Raw genomic sequence first — 17,143 nt, forward strand, 5'->3', positions numbered from 1 at the left:
GGTCACACAACTGTGTACTTCTGTCAAAATCCGCAGATCTGTGCACTAAGAAGCTTCAAAATAAAGGCTCCGAATCCCACGGAGCTTTCATTGCACTGGGGGAGACAGTCAACAAAAATGAGGTGCAATAATGGAACCCGACATTTATTTGGAACACAGAAGCACTCCTCGCCCGTCCTGTCATCTAATCCTCACAGCGCTCCCACGGCGAAGGTTGTATAGCCCCACTGTCCAGGTGAAGCTATTCAAGCCCAGGGGCGGTAAGCGACATGCAAGACCCACACAGCCCGAGTGTTGGAGACGAACACAGAAACCATGGGGTCGTGCTCCCACCGGATGGCCCACATCCCTGTCCGGACGCCCAGGGAGAGGTGACACCGAACAACAGCTCCCAGACCGCAGAGGATCCTCGGCCACTAAGGAACGAGTAGCTAGGCGGAAAACCTGCAGTGCGCCCAGGAGACCAAAAGGTGGCGCTAGGGAGCCGCTCACCACACTTTCGCCGAGGTGCCTACATTTCCCAGCGGGCCCCGGAATCCACCCGGAAGTGACGCTACGACCCCGGCGTCGTTTCTTTACCGCCAGCCCCGCCCCCGGTGTTTTCAGGGCTCGGGGCTGCGCGGCTGGTGTACGGGGAGTCGGAGAGAGCCCGCGCCCTTCCCCCACACCCCCAACGCTCGCTCGTTGTCACAGTTCTTATTTTCTGTCAGAGTTCGGCGTGCGTGTGAACCCGTGTAACTGTTTTGAGTTCAGATTCTGAATCCTAGCCATTCGAGGATCACTATACTTACCTAAGGGGATACTGGCTTGGGAGGGCGGGTCAGTAGCGGGGCGGGGGAAAGGAGACCGGGAATCTGCTTCTCTGGGTGACTTTAGGCAAACCCCTTCCCTTGTCCGGGCGTGCCAGGGTGGGCTGTCTTGAGAAGGTCATGTGCTTTGGGGTGGAATGCAGGCATTTGGGGTGTTGCAAGCCATCCAGCCTATTGTGATGCATAGCCAGGTGTGGGGGACCCAGGACGTCCTGAGGGACCGGTCCAGCTTCAACATCCTCTACTTCCTTTCTAGGACATGGTGTTAAAAGTGGGAACTTGAATATACTGGGGAGAAGTTCTGTGGGACAACTCGGCCACCAAGCTAATTTTTGCATCGAGGTCAGAGCCTGGGCAATCTCCCTGCCTTGCTCCCGGCTCCCAGGTCTTCGCTTTGTGGAGACAGAATGGACAGGTTCTTGGTGAAGGGGGCTTTAGGGGGCCTTTTAGGAAAGAGGGAGCAGGAGGCGAGCAGAGAAGGTGCAGCGGGGCTGAGAGGAGACAAGGAAAGCAGCAGGAAAAGGCCCAGGACGGACACCCCAGGGAATGCAGGCCACCTGGCTGGCCCCAGCTGGCAGCACATCCGAGCCGAGGGCCTGAGCTGTGATTACACAGTCCTGTTTGGCAAAGCCGAAGCAGACAAGATTCTCCAGGAGCTGGAGCAGGAAGTGGAGTATTTTACAGGTAAGCAGAGGACTGCGGGGCGTGTTGAAGACTTGTTTGATAAAAACTAGTGCTCTCCGTTTGGAGAGATCTGAACTTGGGAGCCGTTAATTACTGGTGACTTCATTACCTGATTCAACACATACTCTCTGGGCATCTCTGGGCCGAGCACCCTGTTGGGCACTTGGGATATAAACTGGAGAAAAGTTTGCCTGCCCACCAGGAGCTGACAAGACTTGAGAGTGATTTTCCACCTGGCTGCTGATGAGAATCCGCTGGGAAAGTTAAAAAACAAAAAGGATTCTGGGTTCGGCCCGAGACCAGCTGAATCGGAGTAGCTGGGCGGGGTTGTGCAGCCTGGTTGTCGGTGTTTTCAGAAAGCCTCCAGGTGACTCTAAGGTGCCACTGGTCTAGTAGGAGAGACAGCAAATAACCAGGTAATTCCCCCGCAGGGGAGTTCCCAGCATAACCCTGTGGCGGGTGGGGGGGGGGGACACCTAACAGTCTAGAACTCCTGCAACGTGGCAGAGCCCGCGGGGGCAGAGAAGAGCCCACGGGAGACCTCAGCCTACAGCCTTAGCTGCATTAGCTTCCTCTCTTTTGGGGCCCCACACCCTTAGTCCCCACGGTTGGCAGGATCACCCTAGCGTGTAGCCTGACTTCAGCTTGCTTGCATTGCGGCCTCTTACTATGCTTCTGGAGTTCAGGCAATTAAGGCATGGTGTTTAAAAAAAAAAAAAAATTGGACAAGAGCATGTTTCTCTACGTCTAGGACAAGAATCACTGTTCTTACATGAACATTTCAGGCAAGCCACAGTGATTTTTTCCGTGGTCAGGATGTGAAATGTTCCTCCTGTTTCAGTTCCCTTCCGATCCTGAATACTCAGGGAGCAAGCGTGTGGGCTGCTCGCCGCCTGCTCTTCTGAGCCGCCGTGTTTCGTCTCCACAGGCGCGCTGGCCAGGGTCCAGGTGTTCGGGAGGTGGCACAGTGTGCCCAGGAAGCAAGCGACCTATGGCAACGAAGGGCTGACCTACACGTTCTCAGGTCTCACTCTGTCTCCAAAGCCCTGGATCCCAGTTCTGGAGCGTGTCCGGGATCGTGTCTCTGTGGTGACGGGAGAGACCTTCAACTTTGTGCTTGTCAACAGGTGATATTCTGTTTACTTTTCTTTTTTAGGCTACTGGACTGAATTGTATAAATCTGCTGCTTCTTCCGAAAGCAGGAGTTTAGGATTTTTTTTTTTTTTAATTTAAATTCAAGTAGCCAACATATAGGACATCCTGTTTCAGATGTAGAGTTCAGTAATCACCCAGTACTCATCACATCACGTGCCCTCCTTAATGCCCGTCACCCGGTTACCCATCCCCCCACCCACCTCCCCTCCAGCAGCCCTCGGTTTGTTCCCTAGAGTTAAGATCCGTATTTTATTCACTTGTACAACGAATCCTTTAGTGCAGCAGGGATGTGGCCGGGACAGCATCAGCCGTTAGTCCTCACGGAGCCCAGGCTGCCTCGGGAAGTGAGAGGTGATTCTCTCATGAACAAACCATTGCACAAGATCATTTCCGACGTTGATAAGTGTCTTAAAAGTAAACAGGCTGATTTGGCTAAGGATGGCTAGGAAGAAGGGGTCTGGGTTGAGGGCAGGGTTTCTCACCAGCAATTCTCTGATGTTTTGGGCCAGATAGTTCTGTTGTCGGGGCTGCCCTGTGCTTTGTAGGATGTGAGCAGCCTCCGTGGCTTCCACCCCCTGGATGCCAAGAGTATCCCCTCCCCAGTCACAGCCACCAGAATGTCTCCAGACACTGCTGAGTGTCCCTTGGGGGACAGAATCGCCCTGAGGTTAGGGGGAGGTGGTTAGGTCCCCGAGGTGTGGATGTTGGAGCTGGAGATTACGTAGAGGGAGGGAACAAGCCACACGGACATCCGGAGGAAGAGCAGAGGGGGCTTGAGTGTGTCCGGAGCAGAAATCCCACGGATACTGCTGGAGCAGCCGTGAGGGGAGGGAGAGGGGGCTACCACGAGCTCAGAGACGGGCAGGGGTCAAACTGGCAAGAAGTCGGGGTTTTTTATTCTAAGTGTGGGGAGAAACCATTTAAAGGTTTACACACATGAACCGGGAAAACCCCAAGATGAGTTTTTGGCTGCTTTTGGTGAGTTCCATTTTATTTTATTTTATTTTATTTTATTTTATTTTTAAAGATTTTATTTATTTATTCGACAGAGATAGAGACAGCCAGCGAGAGAGGGAACACAAGCAGGGGGAGTGGGAGAAGAAGAAGCAGGCTCATAGCGGAGGAGCCTGATGTGGGGCTCGATTCCAGAACACCGGGATCACGCCCTGAGCCGAAGGCAGACACTTAACCGCTGTGCCACCCAGGCGCCCCTGAGTTCCATTTTAAAGCATCCGATCAAACAGGACAAGATTGAGTGGAAATGCTTCAGGCTTGGCTCCTCTGCAGACCCAGATGAGGCCCTCCGGCCCTTGCAGACCCACAGCAGGGGCTGCTCGTGGCACCTGTCACGCTGTAGGAAAGTGGGGACTCTGCCCTGTTGGCACGGCCCAGGAGAGGGCTGTTTTGTAAACTGGGCTTGTGTTCTCACTGCAGGTATAAAGATGGCTATGACCACATCGGAGAGCACCGAGATGATGAACGAGAACTGGCTCCCGGAAGCCCCATAGCCTCCGTCTCCTTCGGGGCCTGCAGAGACTTCTTCTTCCGGCATAAGGATTCTCGGGGGAAGAAGGCCACCCGGAAGGTGGAGGTGGTCAGGCTTCAGCTGGCCCACGGAAGTTTGCTTATGATGAACCACCCGACCAACGCTCACTGGTACCACAGTCTCCCCGTACGAAAGAAGATTCTGGCTCCACGGGTCAATCTGACATTTCGCAAAATTCTGCCCAATAAAAAGTAAAAACTTGGTCGGTGGTTTGTACTTTTCTACCCACCTCTCTGCTCCGGGAGGGAGCTGGCATCTCTTTTCCCAACAGGGAACATAGGAAAGGCTTTGTCCAAGCCCGGGGCCTGTTACATAACAATGCAGAATTCGAAAGAGGATGGTTGTATCAAATTGGCCAATTATGAAAGAATACCAGTGGATTTCTTTTTCCTAACAAAAAGATTCTTTTATTACTATAATACACAGCAGATACAAAAGGTACCTTTAGCAAATACATAAATCAGCAGTTATTATGGCATAAACTACTAGTTTAACTTAGGTTTTTGCCAAGAGAAGCCGCTGTGTAAATAACTTAAAGCTAGAAATAAGATGATGTGGCTGCTACTTAACGCCTAATAATTTACAAAATGAGGAAGTCAGCTTTAAGTCCGGTTCAGAGACCTTGCACGGATACCGTTCACATTTACAGCCTTGGCTCAACCCTGGCCTCTGACCCACCATCTGCTTACAGCTCAACGTTCCGTGCCCGGCGTCTCTTTAGTGGCAGATTTCAAAGAGGAAGCGGTGGCCGAAGAGCAGTTACTGAAAGCTACAGCCTCACAAAGCAGCGTAAGGTCACGCACTGGGCCTTTGCTCCACCAGATTCCGGCAGAACAGCTGTACTCGTTTCAACATCAAAGCCAGGGCCTGCGACGGCACCCGGGAAGGGGTCAGCAGCAGTGAAGGGCTCGAACACTTCACGCTGCCCCTCTCTCCCTGACGTCCGCGGCCTGGAGAACCTTTCACAGTACGTGTTCAATCGGTCGTGAGTTTGGAGTCCTCGGGGTGTGTGCCGGGCCCGGCGGGATGGCGGTCACCTGGGCCCCTTGCGCTCTTAGCAGACACCCAGGCCTGGTCTAGAAGTGGCTGCCAGCCCGCCCCCACCAGAGGAAGCCCAGTTCTCAGCCTCACCTCGGGGGACCTTTTAGAAAGCTCTGATTCCAAATCTTAACTCGGAAGAGTCTGTTTGAATTTGGTATCTTTTTTTTTTTTAAATAAAAAACCTAGCTAAAGCATAGATACTACTGTGTCCGCAAACTTCCTGTGGCCCTGGCCTCTATTCATGAGACTTCTCCAAAGAGGGAAAAGAATGCTCAACACAGTTTTTGTATTGGGCTGCGGGGAGCCAATAAATTTAGAATGTGGACCTGTAACAAAGTGACAATACTAGATGGTCAGCTGCAAGGACAGTTTTTACAAACTGAAAACTTTCTTTTTTGTGGAAAGGGCTGGGGTTTTGATGCTTGCTGAGACGAAGGAGGAAGTTTGTTCCCTTGACAAACGAGGAAGCCCGACTGCGGCCCTGTGGTCAGTGCCCTTCTGACCCCAGTTCCCGAATCCAGGCAAGGACTGTCCTCTCCCACAGCCCCCAGCTGCACCTGTAAACCTCGGGGAGCGCTGTAGGGGCAAGAGAATTCGGAATAACAGCCGTCCACCGGGGGGGTGGGGGGGTTCGTGTACGGACGGGCTTTGTGCAGAGCGGAGGAGGCGCAGGGGTCAGCGCGTGCTGCTCCGCCCACTGTTCAGTCTGACTGAAGGGTGCCGACAGGCCAGGGTGCCGACAGGAAGAGTGAGCGGGATGCCGTTCACTACGACCGATGGAGGGGTGCAAGAACGTCCCCCGGGGGGTGGGGGGGCAGATTTGGCAGGTGCGCTTTGACAACATATAAAGAATCCAAAGATTAGAAAAGACCCACAAAAAGAGAAGGCGGGTGTTCTTCAGGCGTCTTTCAGCCGTCCTGTTGCTCTCCGCAGAGAAACTTGGAAGCTCGGAGCTGAGCTTTTCAAAAGTTGTTCAGAGGGGTCTTAGCAATGTGTATTTTCCAGAATGGACGTGCTACAAAAGCAATCAGAAGTGAAAGGCACTTTTCTTCTAAATTGTTGCCTTTAATAATTTCACCAATTTTTATGGGCCTGCTTATTAAAAATAAAGGATCTATGCTGGAACCGACTGGAGGATTAGACAGTTACCTCCCCTCTGAGAACACCTGACATAGCCAGATATAAAGAAAGGTGGCTTCCGGAATTGAGTTTCTTTTAATTACCTGTATCAGGTGAGTAAGAAGACGTTCTAGACGGAATGAATGCTGTCGGAGCACAGCGAGGACACCATCCAGCACACACTAGTAGAGCCGTTCAGGGAGCCGGATTTGGTTTGAATGGGGGCCAGCAGCTCCTGCACGGAGCCTGCTGAGAACACACCAGAAGGCTGAGGACTCTAGCGGGGCTGCTTGCGCACGCACACACAGTCAGATCGTGCCTGGTTCCAGCGTGGACAGTGCCATCAGCTCTGGGGCAGGGCAGTCATTCTTCGGACCTGTACTCCCGGCCCTGGTGCTGCATCTTGGAAAGAACCCGCTCGTAAAACAGCAGGTAGGCGCTGGAGGACAGGACCTCCTGCAGGCTGGCCTTGCGGACCGTGTCGTCGGAGATCCACAGCCACTGGTTGCTGGTTGAAAGAGGGTTCTTGGCCGACGGCGGGGACCGTCGGTACGTCACGAAGTGCCCCGAGTGCATGTCTCCGTGGTGGACCACGACTGCCATCAGCCGGAAGAGGTACGTGGAGGAGCTGAATGGAAGGAACACATGCAAGCCGTTTACAGACACAAAAAAGAAGGGTCGTGGACAAGAATAAAACGTAAAAGAATCCTAGCTGTTCGGTGACAGGGGCGTGATACAAGGGTACCTCCGTACCCGCGAATACTACACGACCATTAAAATGCAGACCGATGCATTCCCACGTGTATACAACACAGAACACACATATTTAAGTTTTATGTACTTTTAGAATTCTTATTTTTAAAATGCTTTCCATCTGGGACAAAAATAAACAGCAATGTGTAATAGTGAAATTACACCTTAAGATGAAAGAACAAATGTCCGTGTTGTCATCCGTTTCTGTGCAAAGCTAATTCTGGAAACCAAGAGAACCAGCAGCTACGAGAAATGAAGACTGTGCTTCTCCGGAGCAGCTCACCTGTAGTCCGGAACCACCGGGAGCGGGAAGGGCATCGGGGCCGGCAGGGGGGGCAATAAAGATGGGGAGCAGGCGCCATTCATAAAAATTTGTGTTTTCGGGCCCCCGGGCTGGTTCAGAACTGGAAGACAGAAAGGCCCAAGGTGATTACAGTAGCCGTAGCTGTGGGAGAACACCCCACGGCCTCAATTACCTTGCGCTTAGCTCCCCAACAATGCTGCAAAGGAACACGTAGTTCATTTTGTTTTGGGTTGATTCCTACCATTCTGTCCTTTTTATTTTCTTAAGATTTTACTTATTTGAGAGAGAGAGAGCAAGTGCAGGGGGAGGTGGAGAAGCGGAATCCCCACTGAGCCAGGAGCCTGATGCAGAACTCGATCCCAAGACCCTGAGACCCCACTTAACCGCCTGAGCCCCAGGTGCCCCTACCTTTTTGTCCTTGACTTTCTTAATCCCAAATAGGAAAAGGGTGTCTAGCTCCTGGTCTGCTGCTCACCGTGACAGCCTCGTGAATCTTGAAGCCGTGTCCCTGTTGCTGAAGATGCGCCGGAGTGAGGCCGTAGCTAATTTACTGGCATTTCAACTGAAACCAAGGTTTCTCGACCTTGACACTATGGACACGCGGGCTGGGTAACTCTCGGATGTGGGGGCTGTCCTGGCATCGCAGGGTGTTTCATAGCATCCCTGGCCTCTACCCACCAGATGCCGGGAACACCCGTCTCCCGGCTGTGACAACCAAACATGCCACCAGCCACTGGCCCATGTTTCCTGGGGGACAAAACTCCCTGGTGAGAACCACTGACCTCAACAGTCTCTATTCTTTAATCGCCAGCTTCTGAAGAAAACCAACATGTAACTGTGTTGATAAATGTTGAGGGGTGTCAATAAAATAATGGAGCTACTGATCTCTCTTTTCCTTTCAAGTGTCCTACGCGAGGGCCTGTAAGTACCCAGCAGGCCCCTGTTGGCCGTACAGTAGCCACGGCCAGCATGCTGCGACCACGAGCAGACCTGTAGCCCCGGCCGGGAGAGGAGGGATCCAGGGTGAGGTGGTTCTGGATCTAAACCTGCGGCCAAACACTGAGCCCTCTTCCCACCACGGCTGCTCTGGCGTTCATCTACCGATCCTCTGAGAAAAGGCAAAACACAGTCTCCCTGTGAAAGGCGTCCTGCCAGGCCACACAACTGTGAGAGAAAGAGCATCCGGGGTGTGGGGAAGCCAGGCCCCCGGCTTGACTGGGGGCAGGTGCGGGTAGGGAGTTTGGCTCGGAGCCCTTAGAGTCGGTGGGTTTTCCTCATCTGAGTAATTCTAAAGAACTCAAGGTGTTAGACAAGTTATCTTTTAAAAACTGCCCAGCGCTGCCTCCGGAGCCCGTTCTTCCAGCGGATTGATGTTTGCCCTGCGACCAGTCATTTCACCTCCTGGGGCCTCGATTTTCCCCTCATCAAGACCGAGGGTCGTAAGAGCTACCTGCTCCCTGGGGCCCCAACTCGGCGATTAGTCTCAAGTGAGGACAGCAGTGGAACTCAGTAATGAAGAAGTGATCTTTAGCCCGAACTTGTCCTCCCACATCGGTATAAACGACACGACCCTCCTGGGCGGGCCGGGGGGAAGAGATTCACTGGAATGCTAGGAGCCAATTATCGTTCAGTCAAACGATCAGAAAGCAATCATAAGCTTGTCTTCCCATATTTTTTCAACTGTGATGCCGTTTTCAAAACCATATACCTCATTACTATATAAGTCCAACCTCTTTTAAGGAATCTTCCCTCCCATACCCCCAATCCTGCTGTTCTCGAGAACTGAAGCGACGGCTGGCCTAGCTCCCCTCGTGGCATAAGGGCCCTAGAAGGCGGCGACGCCGAATTCCTTTCCCCTGTGCCGCGGGTCCCGCGCGTTCGCTCCGCGGACACACACCTGAGCTGGGGGCGGCCGGCCCATCCTGCAGGTCGTCGGGGGGCCCCCCAGCCTCGCTGGGCTTGGGGCTGTGCTGGCCGGGTTTGTGGCCGAGGAGGTGATACTTGTAGATGTCCATCATCAGGAACTCGTTGAACTGCACGTGCTCGTGGCGCTTCAGGGGCGCGCCGTGGCTGGACCAGCTCAGCCGCTGGAGGTGGATGCAGAGACACTGCGGGAGCTGCGGGCGGGACAGACACGGGCACTGCGTGTTGGGGGCGGGACACGGGAGCACAGCGGCCCCGAGGCAAAGCCCACAAGGCGGGGGGGGGGGTGCTCACCTTGCCCAGTTTCAGCTGTTTAACGAACGTGGTCCTCTGGTGTTCCACCTTCTCCCCATTCGACGTCCCTTTGGCTTCGATCTGAAATCAGAGAGACAGCGCTCTGCAGAATTTCTTGAAATGAAACACCTGGGGACGGCCACAGACAGGGTGGCCTTACACCTGCATTCAGCCGGCGGGGACTTGCACCTGCGAAAGGAGCTCAGCGGCCCCGTTAATCGTGAGTCGTTCTCACTGTTTTAGTCGGTAAGTAACAGTGACAGTGGGGACGAGAAATGATGCCGTGACGCAGGCGCTCTGCCGTGGCACGTCATCTGTTTTGTTCCGTGTCTTCAGAAATTCTGCTCCCCACGGCTCCCCTTCTTCAGAGGAGGACACTCGAGCCCTCAGGGGAGTCAGGCAGGTGAGTGTCGGGAGGGCAGGGCGTGAGACCGGGGGTGAGGGGGGCAGAGGTCCTGTATCAAAGCACAGCGCTCACAGTTTTTCTTTAAACATTCTGTGGATGAGGTAAACTCATCTGGGAAAGAGCTCTGGTCCACAGGCTACCGACTTCCTAGCCAAGTTACGTGGCTGTGGCTGAAAAGCCCCCTGGGTATAGTCAGAAGAGCTCAGGCCAGTGGAGAGCAGTGGTGTGAGAGCTGCTGCGTCAGGACACGCAGGCCCGCTGGGGGGGTGAGACTGGGCGTTAGGGGCATACCTGCGTACAGTTGTCACACACGACGTCCCGCACGGATTCGGATGAGATGAAGTGGTGAAGGCAGTGGTCCAGGGTCAGCGGATGCCCCTTTAGCACCAGAAAACAACATTCACAATTAAAATTCAAAGGAGAGCTACACTGAAACTATTAACAGATGGCAACGCGATCCCAGGGCTTTACTTTGCTAATGGGGGCAATAAAGCTTCACAGATGCAACTGGACGATCCCTGAGCAAACGTGGAGCTCAGAGCATCCCAGACTTGCTATTGGGGGCAGATTCGAGGCTATGAGGGTGTACGTAACACTGCAGAAACTTACGGACTCCCACACTGTTTTAGAGATATTTGAATTTGACACTAATATGTCCGTGTGTGCTGAAAAAAGCTGAATTCCTGCAGCCAGAGGAAAACCATCCACGTTCTTCTCCCCCCAGATCGGGCCATGGTGCACACATGACAACCAAGACTGGTTCAGCCAACCGTGTGTCTGAGTAACGCACAGTACCTCGGCTACACAGTGTCTCAAAGCCCATTCGGCTTTCGATGTCTCCAAAACGGACCCCGAATAAACCATCGCTCAGTACATACCCACGTGGCAGCTGGAATGCTCAGCGAAAGGCTGTCGAAGGTATCGAATCGAACAGGACTCTGAAACAAACATTGCAGAAAATCCAGAAAGGACGTAGGTTCAAGTCAGAGCTTTAGAGATGGGAAGACACATGCCCATGAAACGGTTTAATATTTAGACGCCCGACACTGACATGAAACACGGTGTGCTGGCCTAGAAGCAAATTCTAACACAAACAGCCCTGCCAGTGCAGGAGGCGCGGTAATGCGGAAGGACAGCCTATAGGCTGCCTGTAAGAGAACACACCTGAGCCGGCAACGTACGGATTTTATCCTCAGGAAACAACCATGGACCAAACTATAAGGATGTTCATCCAGCATTATTTATAACAGCAAAATGTGAATAGTGGAAATTTCTAGGGAATGACTGAATAAATTATGTCCACAGAATAGCGTGCTGTCAAAACTAACACAGTAGAGGAATGTGTGAGTGTATGGAAAGATGCGCCTGTTATGTTATTAACCGCAAAAAAAACCCCGATGATAAAACAGGGTAAGAGCTGCCGCTTTTGGTGATGGCAAAGTAGCCTGGCTAGACTAGCTCTCCTTGAGATAATGCATATAGATTCTGGACCAAAACAAACACGAGTGTTCGGACGACTGGAGAGCGACTGTCAACTCCCGGGAAAACAGGAACTCCCCGGTGAGATTTGCACTGTGTGACTTTTTGCTTGAGGAACTCCCCAGTCTAGGCAGTCCAGTGTTGGGTGGCAGAAAGCCTCAGTCTCACCGGATGGCGGTATCAGAAGACAGAGTTCAGGGCTGGTACAGAGGCTGGGGGAAATCCCAGAGAGAGGGCAGCCACCGAGAGGATGAGCCCCCAGATCAGTGTATAAACGCTGCCCAATTCCAAGGCACACACGCGCGCGTGCGCACACCCACGCAGGGGGACTCCGGGAGCCTGGCAAAAAAGCAGAAGCTAGAAGCTGAAAAGACTACACCGAGATTTTGCTGCCTGTCGTGGGGAAGACGGTTTGGCTTTGAGCTCCGCCAAGTTAACGACTCATCAGCACAGAATTCATTATTTCTCAGAGAAACATAACAGAATCCAAAGTCTCTACTACAAAGTTAAATATGCAACAAAAAACTACTAGACATACAGTACAAAGAAGACAATATGGGCCATGGTGAAGGATCCTATGGGTGACCTGCATACTGAAGTTAACACGACGACCTTAAAAAGAATTATGATAACAAGCTCAAGGACACAAAGGAAGACAGTGATTTAGTCCTGGTGGAGGACAGATGGAGAGTCTCAGCAGATAAATGGAAACTGTAAAGAACCAAATGGATATTATACAACTAAAATGAAAAGTTCAGCGGGGGGGCGCCTGGGTGGCTCAGTCCGTGAAGCGTCTGCCTTCGGCTCAGGTCATGATCCCAGGGTCCTGGCATTGAGCCCCACATTGGCTCCCTGCTCAGCGGGGAGCCTGCTTCTCCTTCTCCCTCTGCCCCTCCCCCTTCTGGTGCTCATGCACTCTCTCTCTCTCTCTCTCTCTCTCTCTCTCTCGTAAATCAATAAAATCTTTTTAAAAAAGGTCGTCGGACAAGCAAGCAAAGTGAAGATGGAACGAAGTTCATGAAGTTGAAGGTAAGTCCACAGACATTCCCCAATTTGAAGGACATGGAGGAAAAAGGTAGAAGAAAAATGAACCAAGCCTCAGTGAACTGTGGCACGATATCAAACAGACCAACAAGGAGAGAACGGGGCATAAAATTTTGGGGAAAAATAATGGCCAAAGAAAACGTGCAAATTGGGGAGAAACATAAATGTACAGATTTATGAAATTCAGCAAATTCCAAGCAAATACGAAGAAAACAATACTTGGGCACAAATTGGACAAACTGCCAAAACACAAAACTAGTGGGAAAATCTTGTAAGCAGGCAGAGAAAGAAAAGTGACACTTTACATACAGGAGGACAATGTGAACAATGCTGGCTGTGCCTCACCAACGGTGGAGGCCAGAAGCCACCAGAACAATGCCTTTAAAGTGACGAACTGAAAGTAACCAAGGCAGGCGAGTGAGCGCCCCCTCCACAGTTTGGGGGTGGGTGAGGCTGGGAGGGAGAAGGACCCTGAGAGGTAGGGCCCTGGCTGTGCCGCTCTGTGACGTTGGGGCAAGTCACATTTCCTCAGGGGGGTGCTCTGAGCGGTGGGAAGAGGGGTGGCAACTCAAGGGCAGACAAGGCCCTCCAGGGTTTGGCTCCACCCCTGAAGGGGAGCTCTCACCCTCCCATGCGCAGGCTTCTAGGCCCATCTTCCTGCTTTGATACCACAGGCCACATGTCAGCTGTTTTTTGCCTGCTGTTCAAGTGCAATCTGGAGACTGCTTCACATGCAACAGGTGGCCGTGGCGGGGACCAGGAGGAGGTGCACAGCCAGCTGCGGGTGCGTAGAGGGGGAGGAGAACAGTGGGGAGCGAGGAGAGAGACTGGTTATCTAGAACGACCGCTGGGAATTCACCGCTCACGGCCTTGAGGCTCCCTCGGCCCCTGCCAGGTTGCTCGGTGTGGTTTTCAGAGCCAGTGGGCAAGGTACGGAGAGTCACCGCCGAAGGACTTCGGGAAGGTCTGATTTCCTGCGCTACCCTCCACCTAGATCTTCCCCTTCCTCTCCCTCCATCGTGAAAGAGCAAGTCAGTGGTGGGAGGCATCTGGAGGGAAGGTTTCTATCTGCTGTAAGATGACACACGGGCGATCGCTACCCGGACTCTGCCGGGCCCATCTCCCTTCCACAAACTGAGACGGCCTCCGTGGTCATCCACTTCCTAACGAGACACCGCGACTGCAAACCGAGGCGCCAAATTACCTCAGTCAGAAACACAAATCAAAGCAAACCAAACCCAAACAACAGCAGCACTGTCAACCCCCAAATCTGTACCCAACAAACTATTCTTGGGGGGGGAAAAAAGGCAAAAGAAAAGCATTTTCATATAAATGAAAACTAAACGAATTTGTTGCCAAGAGATGTAAGAAATGTTAAAGGAATCTTTTTAGGCTAACGGGGAAAAAACTTCAAAAGGACTTGGGTCTGCAGAAGGGACCAGAGAACACTGAAAATGGCAAATAGAAAACATTTTTGAAAATTTCTTTTAAATTCATATAACTGTTAAAGCAAAAATTATGACAGTATTGTGTGTAATGTATATGACAAAAGCACCACAAAAAGTGGGAAATTAGAACTCTAGTTTTGTAAACTGGGAGTATATTAATTCTAGACCATGATATGTGAAAGGTGCATGATGTAATCACACACACACATAAATGTAAAAAGCAGAGCTAAAAAACCAACGGAGGAATTACAATGGAATACTAAGAAGTATTCAATTAACCCAAAGAAAGGCAGGAAAGGAGGCAGAGGACAAAACAATTACATGAGACAAACAGAAACCGCGACGGTGGATTAGCAGACCTGAATCCAACCACATACGTATGTTAAATGTAAATGCACTGAACCCAAAACACCATGGCAAACTGCCAAACGGAACCCAAATATATGCTATCTACAAAAGCCACACTTTATTTTTTTATAAATATTTTATTTATTTACTTGTCAGAGAGAGAGAGCATACAACCAGGGAGAGAGCAGGCAGCCCGATGTGGGGACTCGATCCCAGGACCCTGGGTTCATGACCTGAGCTGAAGGCACACGTTTGACTGAGGCACCCAGGTGCCCCCAAAAGCCACGCTTTAAATACAAAGACAAAGTTAGGTCAAAAATAAGAGAACAGAAAGAGAGATCCCATAGAAACACTAGTTAGGGGCGCCTGGGTGGCTTAGCCGGTTAAGCATCTGTCTTTTGATTTGACTCAGGTCACGATCTCATCATTGTGAGATCGAGCCCAGCGTTAGGCTCCACGCTCAGCAGGGAGTCTGCTTGAGAGATTCTCTGTCCCTCTCCATCTGCCCCCCCTCGCTTGCTCTCTCTCTCTCTCAAATAAATAAACAAAATTAAGGAAAAAAAAAAAAGGAAAGAAAGAAACACTACTTCCATGGAAACTAACCAGACAAAATAGACTCCAGGACAAGGAGTCTTACCAGAGATAAAAAGGACATTTTATCAAGACAGTAAGAGTCAGCCGTCATAATTAGTACATGTGTATGTACTTAACAGCAAAGTCTCGTAAGAAATTCTGCAAAAATAACACTAAAGAAAGAAAAAGAAATGGATAATTCTACCAAATATTTAAGGAAGAAACAATACCAATCTCAACCAAAGTCCTTCAGGGAATGTGGGAACACTTCCCAGCTCACGTTGTGAGGGCAGTATAATCCTCATAACAAAACCTGACAAGACATTACGAGAAAACTATTAAGACCAACATTCCTCATAAATGTAGACACTAACCTCCTTTAGATAATATTAGTAAATCAAATCCAGTAATACATGTAAAAAGTACATCACAATAAAGGGTTGTTTATTCCAGAAACACAAGGCTAGTCTAACATTAGAAAAATCAAGCACTGCAACTCACCACACTAATGGCATAAAAGAAAACCACGCAGCTGAGTGAAAGAAGCCAGTCAGAAAGGACCGTGTGCTGTATGGGTCCATGCACAGGAAATACCCAGAACAGGAAAAACTACCAGATAGACAGGTTAGTGGTCGCCTGAGGCTAGAACAGTGGGGGAAATGGAGAGTAACTGCTAATGGGTATGGGGGGGTGATCCTAAAATTGATCGGGGTGATAGTTACACAATTCTCTATTTTTGTATTTATGTTGGAAATTTTCTAAATACAAATTTTAAAACATCGAAAGCAAAACAAAACCAAAACCAAAATCCCCAAAACCCAACAAACCACAGAATCTGTTGTATCTACTGTCAGTATAGACCCACCCTCGAGACTCAGTTCCTTTCAATCCGCAGTGGGTCTCCTGCTCTCAGTGCAAAAGATGTCATCTGAGGGTCAAAGGACATGTGGGCACTGACTAAAGGGAGGCGGTCTGTCCAAGAAGTGCACAGAGCCCAGGCGACCACAAATGCCATCTATCAACGTCAGTACACGCTCTCCAGATGCTTCCAGAGTCTCAACTTGAAGGAAAACCTCGCCAGAAACGATCAAGCGCTGGTATTGCATTTACCTGGTGTTCACAGTGTTTGCAGACCATGTTACTCGTCAGCCTTCCATGGAAAGGATGCTGAGATTTCCAGTGATTGGACGTGGGGTGAGGTGACCCTGGAACACAGAACATGTCTTGTCATACCACCTTTGGCACCAACCTCAAAACTCACCCTCCTTTTTAGTATTTGGTAGCAACTCCCTCTTTAGAAAAAAATGTTCCTGAAAAGTAAACTGAAATAGTTTTCCTTATTGACTTCCATCAAAAAGACAACCCATTCCCTTCACAGGAGAATTTATGCAAGTCCTTAAGTGTGGTTTCTGTATAATGGGTACAGCCACACTTAAAAAAGGAATTTGTACTATATGTTAACTAACTTGAATTTAAATAAAATCTTGAAAGGAAAAAAAATTAAAAAAAAAAAGGAATTGGTGTTGAGTAATGTAGTTTCGCATTTGCTTAAGAAGTTTGAGATGTCCAAGGAAGGATACCACAAGTGAACATTCCAGAAAGTGAGATAAACTAATGAAAATCATCAGAATAACCAAGCTCTGAAAAACAGGATTTTTTTTTTTTTTGATAGGATGGGAGTTGGAGGAATCAAATGTGCCAGGCTAGTCAGAAACACACGCCCTAGAGTCAGGCGGCCCTAGGCTCTGTCCTGGCTTTGCTTCTTACTAGTTTTATGACCCCGGAAGTCACTGCATCTCAGTGAGCCTTGGTTCACTGGAAATGGGGACAATGATTAACTGATTATCCCCACAATGAACTTCGCACCATTGCTGTGAGGCTTAAATGAGATGCTACAACCCAGGTTCCTTTGCAAGTGCACAGAGTTCAAGCAGGACCGGATGTCCCCAGAAAAAAATTGTTGTTTTTTAAAACAAGCAAACCATTGTCACATCTCAAAAGTACCCGTCTTATGTGATATAGTGCAAGGGGGACGATTACCTCTTGTGCGGCAGGTTATCTGTTTGGGAGTTATTTCTGGCTGCTGCTGTAGGGAAAAAGAAAAAAAACAGACTGAAAACCCTTTTGCCCCCTCACCCTGCTCCTAAAGCTTACAAGCTTCTCTGCTGGTTGCACCACTTAAACCCAATTTTTAACCAGAGATCGTAAAAGTAGCCC

At 50.4% G+C, this 17,143-nt stretch overlaps 2 protein-coding genes across 6 annotated transcripts in view; one reads left to right on the plus strand and one right to left on the minus strand.

Moving 5' to 3' along the window:
* ALKBH2 (alkB homolog 2, alpha-ketoglutarate dependent dioxygenase) lies at positions 1-4,396 on the plus strand. 2 transcript variants are annotated; one of them, XM_045791498.2, is made up of 4 exons: positions 1-718; positions 1,066-1,493; positions 2,422-2,620; positions 4,083-4,396. In XM_045791498.2, the coding sequence occupies exons 2-4, from the start codon at positions 1,217-1,219 to the stop codon at positions 4,387-4,389; spliced, it is 783 nt and encodes a 260-aa protein (XP_045647454.2). In that variant the 5' UTR covers positions 1-718; positions 1,066-1,216; the 3' UTR covers positions 4,390-4,396. The 2 variants fall into 2 exon arrangements, with proteins under 2 accessions (XP_045647454.2, XP_045647453.2); XM_045791497.2 differs by having other exon boundaries at positions 1-1,493.
* Positions 4,249-17,143, minus strand: part of USP30 (ubiquitin specific peptidase 30) — a 27,823-nt gene continuing 14,928 nt past the window's right edge. For 2 of the 4 annotated variants that reach the window (XM_045791494.2, XM_045791496.2), the window contains exons 6-13: positions 16,967-17,012; positions 16,037-16,131; positions 10,913-10,972; positions 10,326-10,412; positions 9,629-9,709; positions 9,309-9,528; positions 7,391-7,511; positions 4,425-6,982 (exon numbers count right to left, since the gene is read on the minus strand). In XM_045791494.2, coding sequence (XP_045647450.1) covers positions 6,718-6,982; positions 7,391-7,511; positions 9,309-9,528; positions 9,629-9,709; positions 10,326-10,412; positions 10,913-10,972; positions 16,037-16,131; positions 16,967-17,012 — 975 coding nt within the window. In that variant the 3' untranslated portion in view covers positions 4,425-6,717. Of the gene's footprint in view, positions 4,372-4,424; positions 6,983-7,390; positions 7,512-9,308; positions 9,529-9,628; positions 9,710-10,325; positions 10,413-10,912; positions 10,973-16,036; positions 16,132-16,966; positions 17,013-17,143 lie in introns of those variants that run through there. The other 2 variants (XR_006778450.2, XM_045791495.2) reach the window with 2 other exon arrangements.

The sequence above is a fragment of the Ursus americanus genome, chromosome 30 (genome assembly GCF_024610735.1).
Source record: "Ursus americanus isolate L20-20 chromosome 30, mUrsAme1.1.p, whole genome shotgun sequence".
NCBI lineage: Eukaryota > Metazoa > Chordata > Mammalia > Carnivora > Ursidae > Ursus > Ursus americanus.

What these genes read in the sequence shown, in the direction of transcription:
- ALKBH2 (XM_045791497.2), top strand. Translation starts at nt 1,217, where the DNA reads ATGGACAGGTTCTTGGTGAAGGGGGCTTTAGGGGGCCTTTTAGGAAAG. An exon ending in GGAAGTGGAGTATTTTACAG is followed by an intron (nt 1,494 to 2,421) that starts GTAAGCAGAGGA and finishes TCGTCTCCACAG; the next exon opens with GCGCGCTGGCCAGGGTCCAG. An exon ending in AACTTTGTGCTTGTCAACAG is followed by an intron (nt 2,621 to 4,082) that starts GTGATATTCTGT and finishes TTCTCACTGCAG; the next exon opens with GTATAAAGATGGCTATGACC.